The sequence below is a fragment of the Pogonomyrmex barbatus genome, unplaced genomic scaffold (assembly GCF_055798465.1).
Source record: "Pogonomyrmex barbatus isolate J1 unplaced genomic scaffold, ASM5579846v1 scaffold5, whole genome shotgun sequence".
NCBI lineage: Eukaryota > Metazoa > Arthropoda > Insecta > Hymenoptera > Formicidae > Pogonomyrmex > Pogonomyrmex barbatus.
The window spans coordinates 3,783,446-3,804,796 of NW_028297149.1; the positions used below are offsets into that span (position 1 = coordinate 3,783,446).

A 21,351-nucleotide genomic window follows, 5' to 3' on the forward strand; every position below is an offset into this window, starting at 1 on the left:
TAGAGTGACATAATAAGAGTATGTAGATAAGATTGAATAAAAGAATAATATCTTTGTTCTCTGATAAAATGAAAAATAGAACTTACTTGCAAAGTATAGACACAAACATGAGTTACACTCCAAAATTATTACAAATTGTTAAACTCGCCGCGAACGTCAACATCGTTGGCCACCATTCGGACGTGCAGAAAAAGAATAATAGTAGTATGCAATTTATTAATACTGCTAATGTTTCCTTTTTAATTTTAATTTAATTTTAATTTACGCGTATTTATTATTATATTGATACCCGAGAGGTCTAACCAAAAACACTACCGTGTTTATATCAATCAATTTTATCGACCTAGCGGATAAATCAGGCCGATAAATCAGGGTCACTGCAGGACCCAGCGAACATTGATTCGCTAGATTCTACAATAACCCTGACTTCAGTCTGATAATCCGCTGGGTCGATAAGATTAATAATGACATCTCGTGACAGACGTTGCAGCCGTACAAAGGCGACGATAATGACGCTTCTTAAAGTAAAAATTTCCAAATCGGACTTTGTGTAGCAATATCTCTGCTTGTAGGGCACGTAGCAGAAAAATAAAAATACTTTATGCAAGTCGGACTCAAGCTATCAATCAAGCCTACTTAAAACTTAATCAGTATAGCCGTTATTGAGATTCGATAATTTCAGATGCTCGAACATCGACGACTCGCGTAAAGTCACACGGCAGTGTTCTCGGTTGACTTGACACTCGAGACACTACCGTGTCTCCTGATAAAGAACGAAAGAAGCGAGATAGCACATTTGCTCTTTTTCAATGTATCCAATTGGCGGTCAATAAGTTTCGCGGCGAGTTGATAATTGGTCATAGTTTTTTTCAGAGTGTAAGTAATCTTTCTATGTTCGAAAAGCGCGTCTTGACACTTTTATACTTGACATTTTTTTTTAACGTATATACTAAACGTAGCGTAATTTTTTTATTATATTTTTTATTATTTTTTAAAAAAGATAATTTTGTTCAGATACTATTTCTTTCCTTAATAACATTGTAATTATTAATAGTACAATATATTTCTTATCATATGACTTGACATTCGTGTCTCCTGATTTCTTATACTTTTATTAATACATTGCATTAAAAAGATCATTCTATTTCATTAATAATAATTGAACATATCTTTTTAATAAATTAATTAAATAAATTATCATAATTGTATTAAAAACTCGAAAGCAATATTATTAAACAAATTTTAACAAATACGTAATAAATTTGTATATGTAATAAATAAAGTAATGTATATGAATATATATCTAGATAAAAATATATTATATCAATTTTTACTAGTTTAAAATGACACTATTTATATTGTTTTTTTATTTTAGAACTTACTTGCAAAATAACACAAACATGAGTCACTTACACTCCAAAACAAATTATCAACTGTCAATAAAAATCGTCAAACTCGTCGCGAAACTTCACGACATTGTTGACTGCCAATCGGATGCGCGGAAAAAGAGCAACAAGCATACTATCTCGCTCATTCTTTCTACTTTCATTCTTTCTACTCTCGTTATGTGTATTTATTAATAATCAGTCAATCAGAATCGTGACATAAGGAACAGAGATTGTAGTTACAGATTACGAAATATGTTTATATAGATATAAAAATCGATACGAATGAACAATATAATGATCAAGATATAATATAATGTATGCATTTCTTTCTAAATTAGAGAAAAGAAAGATGGAACTGAAAGATATCTATTAGATTCGGAAAAAATTAACGGAGACCGACTGGATTTGAACTCGGGATCCCTCGTCTACCAATCCGACACTTAGTCTGCACGACCACGGCTCCTCTCTGTTAGCTGTTTATATTCCGAATCTCTTTCATGACCGCTTACGGTCGTCTAATTCTTACAGCTCGGCCATTCTGGTATTACATTCGTCCCGAATGTACCGAGTCTTCATCTATCGGAATTTTATCCGAAACTTGGAGCTTCTGTTCCCGAATTCGTTCACTTTTTGAACGATCGACACGACATTGAAGTATTTTAACTCCTCGACTTTGTTCATTTCGAACAACACACAAACGACACACACAAAATCGACTGAATTCTCCCTGTCAGGTAACATAGGCTGTATCCTCTCTGAGGTAACATGGGCTGAATCTCACTTCTGAGATTGAAAGATATCTATTAGATTCGGAAAAAATTATGGAGACCGACTGGATTTGAACTCGGGATCCCTCGTCTACCAATCCGACACTTAATCTGCACGACCACGACGGCTCCTCTCTGTTAGCTGTTTATATTCCGAATCTCTTTCATGACCGCTTACGGTCATCTAATTCTTACAGAACAAATAAAAAGAATTAGTGCGCTTATTAGATATATTGTTGTCCGTTTGCACGCGTATTTATTACATTATTAGACTTATCGACCTTGCGGATAAATTAAGTCGATAAGTCAGGACCAGAGAGGAATCTGAGAACTACACCGGCTTTTTTCGTGACACCGTAGAAATCACCGTACACTACCATCAACATCTATAATTGAATCGTGAAACTACAAGTCACATCTATTTTGCGACACTGCCGATAAAATCATGTCTCGTGAAATAGATGTGATGCGAGTCCATGCTACATCGACAAATTGTAGATGAGAATGTACATACACATATATATATATATATATATATATATATATATATATATATATATATACATACATATGTCCATATCTCAACGAGAAAGGATAATGGATATATATATTTACGTTCACGTATTTTTTCTTTTATTATAGACTAAAGTATTGATTAACATTGACATAAATATATACATTCATCAATATATTAATTTTTTATATATTCATACATGTAACATATGAAAAAGGAGATTATTCCATCCATTATCCTTTTTCGCTGAGATATGGACAAATTTTATATATAATAATATATATTTATATATATGTTTCTATACAAACAACTTTTTTATTTGAATTAAAAAAAATTTCCTTTTTTATATGTTACATGTACATAAGAGAATGTAATAAAAGAAAATCACCGATTCGATGTCGATTCGATGTCAATTCTATTAATATTTCTCGGATATTGGACTAATGGAATATTAGTTCATATTAGTTTCTTTCTTTTGTAAAATTTCTGTTTGATATAAAAAAATAATATAATAATATAATATAATGAAAAGATGAAAAATAATTGAAAGGATAATTTTTTCGCATTTTTTTCTTGTACAGGAAGTTAAATCAACTATGAAGAAAAAAATCGCCTATATATAATCAGATGTTTATGATTAAAAGTATATATATGATTATATAGGCAATTTTTTTCAATTTTTCAAACTTAAACTTTCTTTAGAAGAAAAAGTTGTGGAAATTATTATTTTAATTATTTCTTTTCATTATTATTATTTTTCTTATACTAAACAAAAACTTTATAAAGAAAAACTATATGAACGTCGACAAATTTCGTATATGATTATATATTATATATAAGTATATTATTTATATATGATTATTTATATATGATTATATATTATATTAGGTGTACAAAAAAGTTCTGAGCTTTTTTTTGTAAAATTCAATCTTTATTCAAAAACAAACAAAAAAATATTAATCAGCAAAATATTCCCCGTTTGCATCAACCTTTAGCCAGCTTTCGGGTAGCTTACGAATTCCTTGACGATAGAAGCTCACCGGCTTCGAAGCGATAAAGTCATCAATGCATTTTCGTATCTCTTCAAATCTCACGAAATGTGTATCAGCCAAATGATGCAGTGACCGGAATAGGTAGTAATCGAAAGGCGCCATATCTGGGCTATACGCCGCGTGCGGGAGAAGTTCCCAGCCTAACGCAAAGATATGGTCCTGAGTCGCTTTCGCAACATATGGTCGAGCATTGTCATGAAGCAAGATCACTTTACGACGTCCTTGGCCAGTAAATGGCCTCTTTTCTTCTAATGCATCGCTCAAATTGGTCAATTGTTGTTAATAGCGGTCTGCCGTGATTGTTTCACCCGGTTGTAACAACTCGTAATACAACACACCTTTCCAATCCCACCAGATACAGAGCAAAACCTTCTTGGCGTGGATATTGGGCTTTGGCGTCGATGTCGAAGGAAGGTTGACCAGCGTCAACCCATGATTTTCTACGTTTAGGATTATCATAAAGAATCCACTTTTCATCGCCTGTAATGATTTTATGCAGAAAATCTTTTTTCCAGAACTTTGAAAGCAAAGTGAGTGCAGTGTCACGCCGACGATTTTTATTGTTTTCGGACAATTCATGCGGAACGCTGTCTTCCTTCTGAACCTTTCCCATCGTATGTAAACGTACGGAAATGGTTTGCTGCGTAACGTCAAGCTGTTCTGCAAGCTCCTTATCAGTTTGCGCAGAGTTTATATCCAACAGTGTTTGCAATTCGTCCGTTTCAATCTTTTGAGGGCGTCCAGCGGTTCATCTTCAAGACTGAAATCTCCTTGGCGAAATTTTTGATACCATCTTTTACATGTAGTATGACTTACAGCGTTCTCTCCATATGCAGCACAAATCATTGCAGTGGCTTCAGCAGCATTTTTCTTCACATAAAACGCGAAGTGGATGGAAAATCGAATATGCTCTTTTGTTATTGCCATCGTAACACTACTGATTTTTGAGGTTATGTGCATCAAACGCCAAACCGTATGGCATTTTAGAAGGCCAAATGTCAACGCTTTAAAACCGCAAAAGGGCGGGAAGATATATAAAATTTAAATTGTTATTTCGGTTATATGAAATCTAAAGCTCAGAACTTTTTTGTACACTTAATATATAAGTACATTATTTATCATATGTACATACTTATATGAAAAATTTTTTATTATATATGAGGAAATCTGTTTTTTTACAGAAAAAAATCATGTTTTTTTTTATTCAGTAATGCACGCACGCACACGCATACATACATGCACATTCACACGCATACTTAATTACAAATGATTAACTTAATTAAAATTAAACAAAGATATACTATACGATAAAAGTATGAAAAAATGACAAAAGTATTGTAAATAAGTATTTTATTTATTATGAAAAAAAATTAGAAGAAATATTATTAAAGAATTACATAAATATTAAAAATATAACACCTCCCCCCACCCCCGACAGTGATGCGAATTCGAGCCCGAGAAGGCTGGCAATTTTCTTCCTCTACTTACGTACACAGACGCTCCATCTATCCTACGCGCGCTCGACTAAGTTCGATGCGTCAAGAAAGAGAATGTCCCTCCTCCACTCGCTCGCCTATATCGCGATTGGGAATGCTAAATGCTTTCTCGGCGTGAATCTGAGTTGTGGGCGCAATTATAATCAATGATATGATTTTTAGGAAACATTATATTAGCACATATTTTTAAAAAACATAATATTAACATTAACATAAAACATCGATGATTTTCTCTATCTCCGCGTTGATCGGGTTTTGCAGGATAGCGTTGATCGGATATGGTCAGGATTCGGTAAGAGAAATAAAATATCGTGAGCCTCTTTAGTTTATATATATCTAGGTTTATATTTACAATGCCGATTGACTGTGGTTTTTGTATGTACAATATTTACAAGTACCTTTCGGTATTTCGCCATTGGTACGGCGAAAAGACGCGCGGTTTCTAAGTATTATATAATCGCTCGGCTCGCGGTTGGTTCTCCGAATTCGGCGCGTTCCTCGATAGGCGCGGCGCGGGCGCGACGGTGCGCGGGGAGTTCGGCCGTCTTGTTGTGACGGATCAGCTGTGTGTAGTGCTGTAGTGATGCTTCGAATGCAGGAAGCTCCCTGCTTCTCGATCGTCAGAAGATGTGCACAAGGGCTTACTTTTTGGAGTCCAGATTGAGAAGCTCCTCAACCTGTGAATAACTTATGCGCTGGTGGATTAAAGGAGCGAAAGGCCAGAAGCTCCTGGCACGATAAGTAGCACCCTAGATCGCTTTTTGGAGATGACTGGGAATATCGAGAGCAGTACTGGAGTGGTTACTGTCTTGCCGGAGATAGGTCTCGATTATCTCTCGGAATCGCCTAATATACCCGAGCCGGCCATCGGTCGGGAGTCGTCGGATACGGGTCGGCCGAACTCGGGTCGGGGTAGTTCCGGGGGATGCCTTTGTTGGAATCCTCGCGATAATTCGCCGAACGCGCTCGGGAATTCCGCGAGGATGTTCGGTGGCGCGGTCGGTAGCGGGGCCGGCGGCGGTGGCCTTACCGTGTGCGTGTTTGTCCACGCAGCGCGCACGTGAAGCCGCGTGATCTCCGGTTTGCCGCGTCCGTTGTTCGACGGGCTTTTCACGATGGTGGGATCGCGGAAAGATCGCCGTGTCGGCGCCCCGACGGTTGATCGGTCGGGGACGCTTTAACATTATTAATAATTGAGGGGGGTGAGTCGGGTGTCGTTATATCCATAATATTAACATTAACATAATATTAACATTATATATTACATCTAAAATAATTAAAAAGAGTTTAAAAAAACATAAATAAATATATGAAATAAATTTTAATAGATAATTAATTTATTCAGTTTCGCAATTATTTTACACTACTCAATAAAAATTTCATATAAAAGTATATAAATATAATAAACGTATAGTTAAATACGAAATACATTCATATATGTTCATATTAATTTTTTTCTTTTGTAAGATTTCAATTTAGTGTAAGAAAAGTAATAGTAATAATGAAAATACAAGAAAAATGATTGAAAAGATTTTCGCATAGTTTCTTTTATCAAAAGTTAAGTTTAAAGAAATGAAAAAAGAAATGAAAAAGTTTATATATAATTGCGCGCGCGCGTGTGTGTCTTTAATCATTAATCAAAGATATATATATATATATATATATATATATATATATATATATATATACATATATTGCGACCACTGCCCTGTATTCGTCGATCGCCGGTCTCATGAGCAGCGATCGCGCGATCCAAATCCGCCGCGCGTCCGCGCCTCTTGGCCGTCGCAAATAATCGGCACTCGATAGCGACTAGACTATGACTCGTTAACCAATCGTCTACGATACGGTCGGGCGCCAGGCACACGGCACATGCCACGAGAGTTCGAAATTCTGATGATTTGCGGGTCGAGATGCGGCATGCGGCGACAGATTATACGGCTGCTCAGAAGGGACTAGGAAGAGAGGGTAGTTCGGCAGTCAGGGCGCTATTCGGGGGAGAGACATAGAGGTCAATAAATAATTAACGTCAGTAATTACTAATCAACAACAAGTCTATTCGCGAACTTTCCAACGCGACTTCGAAGTAATTTACAATCCGGGTGTGATCTCGCCGATCACGCTGGAAACAGCTGACTCAAAGAACGTGCGACGTATACAAAGATAATCGACAATGATGAGAAATTTCGCTTCACAACGTCCGTGGCAATTCGACGTCGACTTCCCATACCAAATTCGCTACAAGGAGTACTCGAGATTTTAGGCGAGACTAGTAGCAAAAGATAAAGCAATGCAATTAGTTGAATAACGCAAATAAACGATACTACGTGCGCAGCAATTCACAAATTATAACGCGCGCAAGCGAAAGTATGCGACAGGCTAAGCTCGTGATCGAAAACAGGATAGCGCAACATACAACAATAGTAAGTAACACAGCAATAACGAAACCGCATGTTAACAACTTGAATTCACGCGACACTACACTGAAATTATTCGCCGCCATGTAAATGCGACGCAATTCCACAGCGCCATACAATAATTAACAGCCGCCGAAACGGCACAAAACGACAACGCGTAGATCAATTATAAAACGGCAAAAGAAAGACATTAAGGAGCCTACCTAGAGCTCTAAAAAATATACGCTTTTTAAGGATTTTCTTTGTTTAAATCAATAAAGTTTTATTAATACAAATTACGATGTTATTAAATATACACTTTAGATATATTATACAAATTTTTTTATTAAAAAATAATAAATAATAAATGAAATATATGCCATGCCGTAGACATCCTTTTTGTTGGAGACACTTTACAGTGATCACTGTAACTTGAAGCAGGATCATCTGAAATAAAAAATTCAAAAAGTTTTCGATTATATAATATATTAAATTATCTAAAATCCTACGAGACAGATTTTTGAAAAATTGATTTAAAACAAAATGGCAGCAATGCAAAGTTGAGACATCAAATTTCGACAAAAAAAATTGCTTTTTTTATATGTATATATATATATATATATATATATATTATAAAAAAAATAAAAAATAAAAAAAGGTCTGATTTTAGATTTTTATCTCTTAAATAAGTCTGTAAAATTTTAAGTAAATTGATTCATTGGTTTTTGAGTTATATTGGTCACCGACTTGAAAAATGTGATTTCGAGAAAAACGCGTTTAAAGTTTTGTGTCATGTTTACATTTCAATAAAATAGTAAATTTATAACTTACATTGAATCATCAATTCCTGGTCCATATAATAGACCTTCTGCATCAGACACTGCTTCCAAAACATCAATTTGTGCCTGTCTGCGACTCAATCTTGCCTCACGCAAGCTTTCTTGCACACGAACGTCACCTCTTCTTATTCGCTCCTCGTCTTTCTTCGCTGCATATAAATATGCATTTGACTCGTAATTCACTCCCATCTCTTGTAATATTTTTAATAATGAAGAAGTGCCTTCATTAAAAATGCAAGTTGCAACATAAGCTGCAAATTCTACACCATGTGATCCACTATGATAAACTTTTTTCCAAATGAGTTGATTGAAGCTCTCATTGTTATTTTGAATGAATCCTCCGATGCATCTTTTCAATAAAGTGTCGCAACTGAGATCTTCATAGATGGGTTTTATTGCTTCTAATACATGTGCAGGAAGAGCATTATAATCATGCTTGAATGAATCAAGCTCGCCGTTCATAAAGGCGAGCTCCAATTCACTCGCACTTTTCGGCGGTTTTCGTTTTTTATTTCTTGATAATCGAACATTTTCAGTTACTCTTAACATTCTTGAACCTTTGGTACCATAATAATATTATTATTTATAATAATATTATTTATAATAATATTATATCAAATACGATAATATAATATCAGTATCACAAGCGAAGGCAACGAAAACAACTGTTTTGCTCTACAGCAAAACGAACTGCTTACGTTTTAAAGATTATAATCGTTGCCTGGAATACTGATCATATTTCACTAATACAAACCTACAGGAACCTTCGTATTTACTAATACAAGTATAAAATCTTCGCACAATACAAAAGAGGATCTCACAAAAGAAGCCTTGCAGCTACCGCATTTACCTGTTTTGAGCGAGCAGTCAGAGGCCAGTTCTTTGAGCGCGCAACACAAACGCCTTTAACTTTGTCAATTTTATTCAGATTGACTTGAAATTTTCAGAAAATATTTTTAAGATATTATATTTTAAGAAAATGTTAAAACCCAAAAATCGAATTTTTTGAAATTTCTAGGTAGGCTTCCCTTCTTAATAAGTGTGACTTGGCCGCTGGAAGGGGGGAGGCGAAACGTTGTCCGAACTTCCCTCGATGGGCGACCGTCACAGGCACTTGGTTCGTTACACTAATTATCACTCACGTAAACTCGCGTCACGGAATTCCCGCGACGCTTGCTTGACTCGCCCGTCGTTCGCACGACGACGGAGATGACGGCTTTACAAAAGAATGCTCGGCTCACCAACTACGCTGGCTATGGTCTCGGCAGGTTGACGACTCTCGGATTCACGTCCGTTCAGTACGAGCGCACCACGATAAGTGATCACTCGCGCCCTCACGGAACACACGCAGGCGATCGTCGTCTACCTCTCGCAATTTTCTATTGGTCGAAAATCGGCTAATCGCGTGGCCCTAATCGACCGCGCACCTAGTGATGCTAATTTCAAGACGAGAGTCATGAGAGAGCCAGGGAGTGGGGATGCCGCACACAACGAGAAAGCATGTGAGTTCGGAAGTTCCGGCATTGGGCTAGTAATAGACGAGGCTAGTAAGTCCTAGTAAGTCCTAGTAAGTCCTGACTCTTTCGCTCTTTATTCTTACAACTAGCCTGCTCATTCGGCAATTCTGACTTCTAACTATCGAAACGATCGCGCTTTATGATATAGATTACGTTCGCTTTAGCGCTTACAGCTGTAAGCATTATATCAGTAACATTGACATACAATGTTCATTATATTAAAAAAAAAATGGAAATTATATTTATTAGAAGGAGTTATACCTGTAATTAGAAAATAAAAAAGAATAAATATAATAGAAGATAGAAAAATTAGAAAAATAAAAATTTTATTATATTTTTTTATATCTTTTGGTACTTTTTTGTATTTTTTATATTTTTTAATTTTATTTTTTATTATATTTTTTACACATTTATCTTTGTAACAAGTGCAATATATTCATATTGAAACAAGATAAAGTCTTGTGCAAGTGCAATGTTCTTTATAGATATTGTATATTATTTATTTAAATTTTACTTAATGCTTTAATGCATTTGATAAAACACAAGCAATTATCCTTTTTGTATATTATTGTTGCATATTAGACGAAGATGGACTAGCAATATCATCTGCAGCATGTAGCTGAAAACTTTACATTTGCTTTACCGAAGAAGTAACATATAATTTATCTGTCGACATAAGAGATAAATACTTTTCATCGAGTTTCATGTTTAAAGCAGTTTCGTTTCTTGCTTTTAATGCTGACTTCAATACACAAATGATATTTACAGTAGTGGACGATAATCTGTTTCGTTTTTTTGTTTTAACATCTGTTAAGAGGGAAAATATTCTTTCCGGAGCTGCATTTGAATTTGGAGTGCTCTAATAGAATTCAAGAGGGATCTTAAATTGAGATATTTGGTTTCATTATTTAAATATTGTCTTTGTAAAATCTCCTTTCACGTATTATTAAAATTTAATTTTAACAAATCTTGTTTCTCTGTTACTGAAAAATCTGAATTTAAGGCAAACCATTCTTTCTTTAAATCGTTTTCGTCAAAATCACCTATTCTTGCAACGATAAAAGAAAGATCATGGAATGCTGTTTCCCTCTCAGTACTCAATAAAGCTATATATGATAAAAGAATTTGTAATTTTGATAAAAATATATCACTTACTGGTAATCTTTTGGAAATTTCTTCGGCTGCAGTTATGTAAAATCGCAAACAATTCTCTCGAACAGTTGCAATCATGTTTGCGTGTCCATCAATTGATGAAGATATTCTTCGCACTCCGATTCTAAAAAAAATATCATTTGAAGATTTGTGATTTTCTATCTCATAAAATATTATATTTAGCAAATGTTTCAGAATTTCTGATTTTAAAATTTGTACAAATTTCTTTTAAAAAATCAATTGGTTTTGGCTGTAATAGATATATCCTCGTTTCTTCAATTTGGAAAAATGTATTAAATACATTTAAAAAATATAATGTATATTTAAAAAATAGCAAATATGCTTTTGTATCTACATTTTGCATGACACGCAACAAATTTTGATGCATTGATATGATAATGTCAATACATTATTGCACATCTCTTCCAATTTTTTTTTGAAATATAAATGTTTTCCGACCATAATGAACGCATTGTCGCATGACAAGGTCACATTTGAAAAAGGTATTTATAATTTTCACATTTCATATTTAAATGCATTAAACAATTTTTCCGCTGCAATCTGTTGCATCGATATCAGTTAATTTTACTAGTTGCGAATGAACTTCTAATGTTTCAATATGAATGTATCGAACATCCATTTTTTATTAGAAATATCTGTTGATTCATCTATAGAAATAGAAAATTTTGTATTTTGAATATTTTCTATCACACTATCCGTCTCAACTGGACATAAAACGTTTGTAATTATATTCGTACATTTCTGTTTTCAACTCATAGTCATGCTTTTCATAGTCCATGCCATTCTGCTTCATTAGCTTCGCATGCCGCGTGTGCTAAAATACCTCAAGCTTGTGAGGAATTCTTGAAAAGAATTACAAGCAATATAACTTGTAGTCCCAAGCGATGCTCTATTTTCACCGAATTAATGAATGTTTTGAAGAAAGGACTCACAAAATTGTAAAGTTATGTAATACATGATGGCTCACCACACGTGTATCGACAGATTTCTTCAATCTTGGAACACGATACAATATTTTTTGAATGAAATGATTGTGAGCGAGAAAGGTATCTGCAGAAAATTTCTTGCGTGTTATGCAAAATGTATTAATGTATGGTGTACAAAAAAGTTCTGAGCTTTTTTTTGTAAAATTCAATCTTTATTCAAAAACAAACAAAAAAATATTAATCAGCAAAATATTCCCCGTTTGCATCAACGACCTTTTGCCATCTTTCGAGTAGCTTGTGAATTCCTTGACGATAAAAGCTCACCGGCTTCGAAGCGATAAAGTCATCAATGCATTTTCATATCTCTTCAAATCTCACGAAATGTGTATCAGCCAAATGATGCTGCAGCGACCGGAATAGGTAGTAATCGAAAGGCGCCATGTCTGGGCTATACGCCGCGTGCGGGAGAAGTTCCCAGCCTAACGCAAAGATATGGTCCTGAGTCGCTTTCGCAACATGTGGTCGAGCATTGACTCATGAAGCAAGACGTCCTTTACCAACTTTACTATTTACATCATTTTACGACGTCCTTGGCCAGTAAATGGCCTCTTTTCTTCTAATGCATCGCTCAAATTGGTCAATTGTTGTTGGTAGCGGTCTGCCATGATTGTTTCACCCGGTTGTAACAACTCGTAATCCAACACACCTTTCCAATCCCACCAGATACAGAGCAAAACCTTCTTGGCGTGGATATTGGGCTTTGGCGTCGATGTCGAAGATCAGGGTCAACCCATGATTTTCTACGTTTAGGGTTATCATAAAGAATCCACTTTTCATCGCCTGTAATGATTTTGTGTAAAAAATCTTTTTTCCGGAACTTTGAAAGCAAAGTGAGTGCAGTGTCACGCCAACGATGTTTGTTGTCTTCGGACAATTCATGCGGAACCCATCTGCCTTCCTTCTGAACCTTTCCCATCGTATGTAAACGTACGGAAATGGTTTGCTGCGTAACGCCAAGCTGTTCTGCAAGCTCCTTGTCAGTTTGCGCAGAGTTTATATCCAACAGTGCTTGCAATTCGTCCGTTTCAATCTTTTGAGGGCATCCAGCACGCGGTTCATCTTCACGACTGAAATCTCCTTGGCGAAATTTTTGATATCATCTTTTACATGTAGTATGACTTACAGCGTTCTCTCCATATACAGCACAAATCATTGCAGTGGCTTCAGCAGCATTTTTCTCAGATGAAACGCGAAGTGGATGGAAAATCGAATATGCTCTTTCGTTATTGCCATTGTGAACACTACTGATTTTTGAGGTTATGTGCATCAAACGCCAAACCGTATGGCATTTTAGAAGGCCAAATGTCAACGCTTTAAAACCGCAAAAGGGCAGGAAGATATATAAAATTTAAATTGTTATTTCGGTTGTATGAAATCTAAAGCTCAGAACTTTTTGTACACCTAATAGATACAAAAGCATATTTGCTATTTTTTAAATATACATTACATTTTTTGTGTGTGTATTCAAATGTATTTAATGCATTTTTCCGAGTTGAGGAAACGAGGATACATCTCTTACAGCCAAAATCAATTGATTTTTTAAAAGAAATTTGTACAAATTTTATAAAATAAAAAATTCTGAAACATTTGCCAAATATAATATTTTGTGAGGTAGAAAATTATAAATCTTCAATTGATATTTTTTTAGGATCGGAATGCGAAGAATATATCAATTGATAGACACGAAAACATGGTTGCAACTATTCGAGAGCAACTTCGAGAGAATTGTTTGCGATTTTACATAACTGCAGCTGAAGAAATTTCCAAAAGATTATCAGTAAGTGATATATTTTTATCAAAATTACAAATTCTTTTACAACATATAGCTTTATTGAATACTGATAGGGAAACATTATTTCATAATTTTTCTTTTATCGTTGCATGAATAGATGGTTTTGACGAAAATGGTTTAAAGAAAGAATGGTTTGCCTTAAATTCAGATTTTTCAGTAACAGAGAAACAAGATTTGTTAAAATTAAATTTTGATAGTGAAAGGAGATCTTACAAAGACAATATTTAAATAATGAAACCAAATATCCCAATTTCAGATCCCTCTTGAATTCTATTAGAGCACTTCAAATTCAAATGCAGCTCCGAAAAGAATATTTTCCCTCTTAACAGATGTTAAAACAAAAAAACGAAACAGATTATCGTCGATTACTCTAAATGTCATTTGTGTATTGAAGTCAAGCATTAAAAGCAAGAAATGAAACTGCTTTAAACATGAAGTTCGATGAAAAGTATTTATCTCTTATGTCGACAGATAAATTTATATGTTACTTCTTCGGTAAAGCAAAAGTAAAGTTTTCAGCTACATGCTGCAGATAATATTGCTAGTCCATCTTCGTCTAATATGCAACAATAATATACAAAAAAATAATTGCTTGTGTTTCAAATGCATTAAAGCATTAAGTTAAATTTAAATAAATAGTATACAATATCTATAAAAACCGCATTTGCACAAGACTTTATCTTGTTTCAATATGAACATATTGCATTTGTTACAAAGATGCATATGTAAAAATTATAATAAAAAATAAAATTAAAAATATAAAAAATACAAAAAAGTACCAAAAGGTACAGAAGTACAAAATACAAGAAGTACGAAAAAATATAATAAAATTTTTTATTTTTCTAATTTTCTTATCTTCTATTATATCTATTCTTTATTATTTTCTAATTACAGATATAACTCCTTTTAATAACAGATATAATTTCCATTTTTTTTTTAATATAACGAATATTGTATGTCAATGTTACTGATATAATGCTTACAGCTGTAAGCGCAAAAGCGAACGTAGCCTACATCGTAAAGCGAACGTAGTTTATATCGTAAAGCACGATCGTTTCGATGGTCAAAAGTCAAAATCGCCGAACGTACAGGCTAGTTGTGAGAATAAAGAGCGAAAGAGTCAGGACTTGCTAGCCTTGTCTATTACCCGATGTCGGTCAAACTTCCGAACTCTCACAGACTTCTCGTTGTGTGTGGCATCCTCCTGACTCCTTCGTGACTCTCGTCTTGAAATTAGTATCACTTCGCGCACCGCGAAGTCCTCGCGGGAAACTCAAAAAGCGGCGGCATCTGCGGCTATGTCCTTTGGCTTCTTGGCTCCTCCGGCTTTGAGATCCTCGCGTCTCATCCCGCCAATTCGATATCGCCGGCATCCTTCCGAGTCTCGCCGGAATGTTCCGTAACCGGGGTTCTCCACGTTTTGTTCCGTGGCGCCTTCCCCGTCCTCGCCCCGCTCGCCTCTCGATCGGCAATGACGACTTCATCAGCTGGAAAAGAAATTCATTTAACAGCGGCACTTTCATTCCCGCTGACGTAAATGCGAGAAGGATAATATGATCTGCATGTTATAATGCTCTCACGTCGCTACTTCCTCAACGGTTCTTTTGGCCTTGGCGTATTCGCCACGCTGATTCTCCATCGTTGGTGAGCGCAAAATACAGGCAGTAAGCAGCCGTCACTCCGCGTCCTGAAAATAATAATGTTGCATGCGATAACGGGCCCGCTGGCCAAACAACGACCGTCCGTTTTCCTCCCCCCATCGGAGAATGCGGATCCGAAACCGCGGATCACCTTTCCCGTGGTTGGGGCCTACGCCCCTTGTGACTGGCAGCTATAAAGCAATATATATATATGTATATGTATATAAAATCATGAATATGTATGATTATATGTGGACAATGTTTTCTTATTTTTTCTAACTTAATTTTTTATAAAAGAAACAAAAATTATCCAAAAATTATCCAAAAATTATTGATTATTTTTTGTATAAATTGTACATTAATAAAAATATACAATGTAAAATTATAAATTAATGAATTGTACAAATTCTATAACGTGCACCGTAAGCCGCGATTGCAGAAATTGAATTCGCATTATTATTTCTTATTTTTCTAAGTTTTAGAATTTCAAGAAATTAAAATAAATTCGGAGTTAAGAATTATTTTAAAGATAAACAAAAAAATATTCTAAAACTTATAAAAATAAGAAATAATGGTGCGAATTCAATTCCTGCAATCGCAGCTTACGGTGCACGTCATAGAATTTGTAAAAAATCAACAATACAGGAAAGGAAAGTTATTGCATGAAATAATTACTCTTATTGCAGCACAAAATAAATATTATCGATCTTTTTTAGAATTATAAAATGATTTTTTTTAAAAAGCAAAAAATTTATTTGTCAAAGAAGCTACGCATAGACATATTTTTTTTACTAATCAAACATTATATATATTTGATCAACTTTTGTTAAATTTTTTAAAATAATTTATGTACTTTTATCTGTATCATGTTTTCTTCTTATTTATGCACGTTTATCTCTTATCGTCTTATTTTTCTAAATATATTTCTATGTTGATAACTATGATGATAATTATGCCATTTATGTAATTATAATTATGTCATTATAATTATAAAATATCACATAACTCTTTTTTGTGTATTAATCCATTAAATATACTTTTATATTTAATGAGCCAATGCACAAAAAAGAGTTAATCTTAAATCAAGACAAATATTTTTATATATAAGTAGGAATATTATAATCTTCTTAGAAAAGAAGACACTACTTCTTATAGTCTTGATTTGCTTGAATTTGTATTGCAAGTATTACTTTTGCTCAACTTAAGATTAAAAATCTTCTATATAAAGATTATAATATTTTTATACTTATATATGATATAACGATCAGTTCTCGCCGGGCGGTGTTGTGTGAGTTCGGATGCGTGGACGTGCTAGTCGGTTGCCGGATTCGGAAGTAATAAAAGTTAGCTGACACACTAAGTAGTGAGTTCCATTTTCTGACACTGCCGATAAAATCTCTTTCCAGTGTGTGCCCGTGCTAGTTTCACAATTTATGCTACTTCCACAATCCGAAAGGAGCAAGGATATTTATATAATTAAATATTTATTTTACGTTGTGCAATTTTCTCATTGTAAAATATTGATATATATATTGATTAACATTGATGTGTGATAAGATATATATATATATATATATATATATATATATATATATATATATATATATACAGGGTTTCATTTTAAGTGATATAGTCAATTATTTCGCGAATCGATGATTTTATTGAAAAATTTCTCGAACGAAAGTTGCATGGCTTGAAGGGGGACACATGATGGAAATATGGACTTGACCTTGAATGACCTTGTCAAAATCAAGTCAAAGTCATTAATGGTTTTTTATTTAAATGGAAACCTCTATTTTTTATTACATATTCTTGTAGTTTATCTCGAGAGCTTTATGCTACTTCCACAATCCGAAAGGAGCAAGGATATTTATATAATTAAATATTTATTTTACGTTGTGCAATTTTCTCATTGTAAAATATTGATATATATATTGATTAACATTGATGTGTGATAAGATATATATATATATATATATATATATATATATATATATATATATATACAGGGTTTCATTTTAAGTGATATAGTCAATTATTTCGCGAATCGATGATTTTATTGAAAAATTTCTCGAACGAAAGTTGCATGGCTTGAAGGGGGACACATGATGGAAATATGGACTTGACCTTGAATGACCTTGTCAAAATCAAGTCAAAGTCATTAATGGTTTTTTATTTAAATGGAAACCTCTATTTTTTATTACATATTCTTGTAGTTTATCTCGAGAGCTTTTCAAAACACTATAATAAAGTTACTTTTTGTTAAGTACTTGTTAAATTATAAGGCACTAAAAGTGATCGGTTTTGCTTTAATTGGCCGGATCAGTGATCGGTCTTGCCTTAGTTGGTCGGATCAATAAAAAATAGGGGTTTCCATTTAAAAAAAATATTAATGACCTTGACCTGATTTTGACAAGGTCACTCAAGGTCCACATTTTCATCATGTGTCAAGCCATGCAACTTTCGTTCGAAAAATTTTTCAATAAAATTATCGATTCGCGAAATAATCGACTATATCACTTAAAATGAAACACCCTGTATATATATATATATATATATATATATATATATATATATATCATTGCATTTTTATACGTAAAATTATATAACAAGTAATTATAATAAATTTATAAATATGTAACGATTTTCATTTTCTTTCATACATTGTATATGCTTATTTTTTAAATTCGTACGCTATATGTCAACAATAGTGAGCGAAACATCGGAGACGCTCGACCATCGCATAGCGCAGGAATCGGCAAGTGGGCACTGCTCGCGGGCACCCAATGCCCGCGGGTAACAGTCGCGCTGGAGCTAGCATTAGGCGGCTAGGCGAGTGAGGAAAGGGGATAGCAGGAACATCTGTTCATTGAACGTGCTGTTCAAGGAGTAAAAAAAATATTATGTTGCACAAATTCAGACCCAGAATTAGCATAAATTAATAACTATCTATATTTTAAATAAACAATTCTTACAATAATATTAAATAAACAACTCTTATAACATTTAATTAGTATTTGATTCATAGTTTTCCGATATTATATACCGATATATCAGATGTTATCGTTTTGACAACTTAAACGAATTATTGCAAAATTCAAATATGAATCTGTTAACTGTTCGCGTAATCGCGATTTATTTAATTTCATAATAGAAAATAATTGTTCACATGAATATGTAGAACCGAATATACTCATTATTTTTGCAGCACAAGCATGTAGTCGAGGAAAACTTCTTGAGATATATATGAATAAAATTGTACGATGTAAAATTGTATGATGTCAGTCATTGTATAAAAACGATTTTTAAGAGCAGTGTCACATTTTAAATCTATTAATTCTAATTGTATATCTGCGGGAACAATATTAATATCAACAGTAAAAGATGTCATAAAAATAAGTAAGTCTTCTTTTAAAACATGCATTTCCCTAAACCGACAATCGAATTCATTATGTAATAATTGAAGTGAATTTATATATTCTTCATTTCTGTTGCTTATCTTGAATGTACATGGCAACAGATAATAAATTTGAAAAATACAACAACTGTCGAGATTGAAATTGATCGATTCATAAATTAAGTTTCATTTGGAAATGCGGAAACTTTATCCCAAGATACTAAAAATATTAGATACACTCCTGAGATGTGCACAACAGGCGGGCACTCGCGGGCGTTCACGGGCGCCCGTTCCCAATTTCAGCGTTTTGCCGATCCCTGGCATAGCGTGTAAAGCACGAAAGAGTACGAAAATATTTCTATTTTTTCTCACACCATATCGTGAGCGCGAGAGAGACAATAGTATTTCTATCCTCTTCTATCGTCTCCAGGTGGCCGAAACGCCGAGCGCACATGTACGTGCCTCGCCTTTGTGCGCGTGTCACGCATCTCTCCTCACAGTTGGTCTTTCTAATCAAGGGAACATTTCGGCCTTCAGGCCACCGATTTTGCGAAATTTTTGTTAAAATGTATTAATGTAGATGTAACAACATATAAGTAATATATTATTCGGAGATGATTTACTTTTCAATTATTGATGAGAAATTACGGTTGGAATTTTAGAATGATCCATTAGTTTTACTGCAATAAAGAATACGGCTAGGATCAACGTGGCGTAGTGATTTAGATCCTGCGCTGGAAATGCGGTGATCGCATCCCAGCATTTTATAATCTTTTTTTTCTTTTTTTTACGTTAATTTTTTTCTTACAAAGAAAAATATTTAGTACATTTAATAATACGGAAACTAATTTTTTATATATTTAAACTTTTTTATTTTTGTTTGTTTTGAATAAAAGTGGACAGTTCACATGAAAAATTCAGTTCACATGACTAATATGACAAATTTAGACGTATATGTATGTATTTATATAAAGGCGAGATATTTATATGATATAAAGAAAGTTGTTTTGTACATAAATAAACTAATAAATGTACATACATTTCTATATAAATACATATATATATATATATATATATATATATATATATATATATATGTTCTTATATTGCATTGTTCATTTTTATTTAAACAAAGAAGAACAAAAAAAGTTTGAATATATAAAAAATTAGTGTCCGTATTATTAAATGTATTAAATATTTTTCTTTGCAAGAAAAAAAATTAACGTAAAAGAAAGAAAAAAAAAGATAAAATGCTGAGACGCAAACACGCGATCTCCGCATTTCCAGTGCAGCATCTAAACTACGCTACGTCGATCCTAGCCGAATTTTTTACTGCAGTGATACTAATGGACCGTGCTAAAATTCCAACCGTAATTTCTCATCAATAATTGAAAAGTAAATCATCTCCGAATAATATATTACTTATATGTTACATCTACATTAATACAACATTTTAATAAAAATTCAGCAAAATCGGTGACCTGAAGAAGGCCGAAATGTTCCCTTGATTAGAAGGACCGACTGTGAGACGCGTGGCACGTGCACAAAGGCACGTACATATGCGCTCGGCGTTCGGTCACCTGGGGACGATAGAAGAGGATAGAAATACTATTGTCTCTCTCGCGCTCACGACATAGTGTGAGAAGAAAATAGAAATATTTTCGTACTCTTTCGCGCTTTACGCGCTATGCGATGATCGAGCGTCTTCGATGTTTCGCTCACTATTGTTGACATATAGCGTATGAATTAAAAGAATAATATACAATGTATGAAAGAAAACGAAAATCGTTACATATTTATAAAATTTATTATAATTAGTTGTTATATAATTTTACGTTTAAAAATGCAATGGTGTGTGTGTGTGTGTGTGTGTGTGTGTGTGTGTGTGTGTGTGTGTGTGTGTGTGTGTGTGTACAATAGTGTGTGTGTGTGTGTATATATATATGTGTGTGTGTGTGTGTGTGTGTGTGTGTGTGTATATATATATATATATATATACACACGAAGATAAAAAGTTTTGAGCTTTAACATGAAGATGACGTTACTCGTCAAAACCATTCTAGTACTACAATAGTACATGCTTTGAAAGACTTTTGTAAAATTTCAGCCATTTTGGACGCTCAGTTGCTGTTTGACAGTCGTTTGTGTCAGTCGATGTCAGTGTTTTTGTAAAAATGGAATATCATGCCGTGATTAAATTCTTACATTTGAAAGACAATACGCCTGCGCAAATTAAAATAGAGTTGGACATTGTTTATGGGGACTCTGCCCCATCATTTGCCTGTAAAAAGATGGGCAGCTGAATTTAAACATAGTCATACCAGCTTGGCTGATGATGAGCGTTCGGGGCCAAAAACTGCGACCACCGCTGATAACATCGAAAATATTCACCAA

General features: G+C 34.0%; 2 protein-coding genes across 14 annotated transcripts in view; one reads left to right on the plus strand and one right to left on the minus strand.

Annotated features, from left to right (window-relative positions):
• The window catches only part of LOC105422389 (uncharacterized protein F13E9.13, mitochondrial), a 263,236-nt gene that overhangs the window by 14,270 nt on the left and 227,615 nt on the right, over nt 1-21,351 (plus strand). For 7 of the 13 annotated variants that reach the window (XR_016140502.1, XM_089082105.1, XM_089082111.1 and 4 more), the window contains exon 3: nt 13,777-13,905. The exons of 2 other annotated variants lie outside the window; for them this stretch is intronic. Coding sequence is in view for 10 of the 11 variants with exons in the window: in XM_089082105.1 (XP_088938231.1) it covers nt 13,777-13,905 (129 nt within the window). In the remaining variant the exon portion in view is untranslated. Of the gene's footprint in view, nt 1-9,470; nt 9,955-13,776; nt 13,906-21,351 lie in introns of all 13 variants that reach the window. 4 more of the 13 variants (XM_089082110.1, XM_089082108.1, XM_089082113.1 and 1 more) reach the window with 2 other exon arrangements.
• Nucleotides 7,920-9,296, minus strand: LOC148935350 (uncharacterized). The gene is made up of 2 exons (XM_089082119.1): nt 8,445-9,296; nt 7,920-8,060 (listed from the first exon to the last, which is right to left on the minus strand). Exons 1-2 carry the CDS (start codon nt 8,999-9,001, stop codon nt 8,057-8,059), a joined length of 561 nt encoding a protein of 186 aa, XP_088938245.1. The 5' UTR covers nt 9,002-9,296; the 3' UTR covers nt 7,920-8,056.

Bases quoted from the DNA above. Each gene is read 5' to 3' on its own strand.
- LOC148935350 (XM_089082119.1), bottom strand. From the start codon at position 9,001: ATGTTAAGAGTAACTGAAAATGTTCGATTATCAAGAAATAAAAAACGA.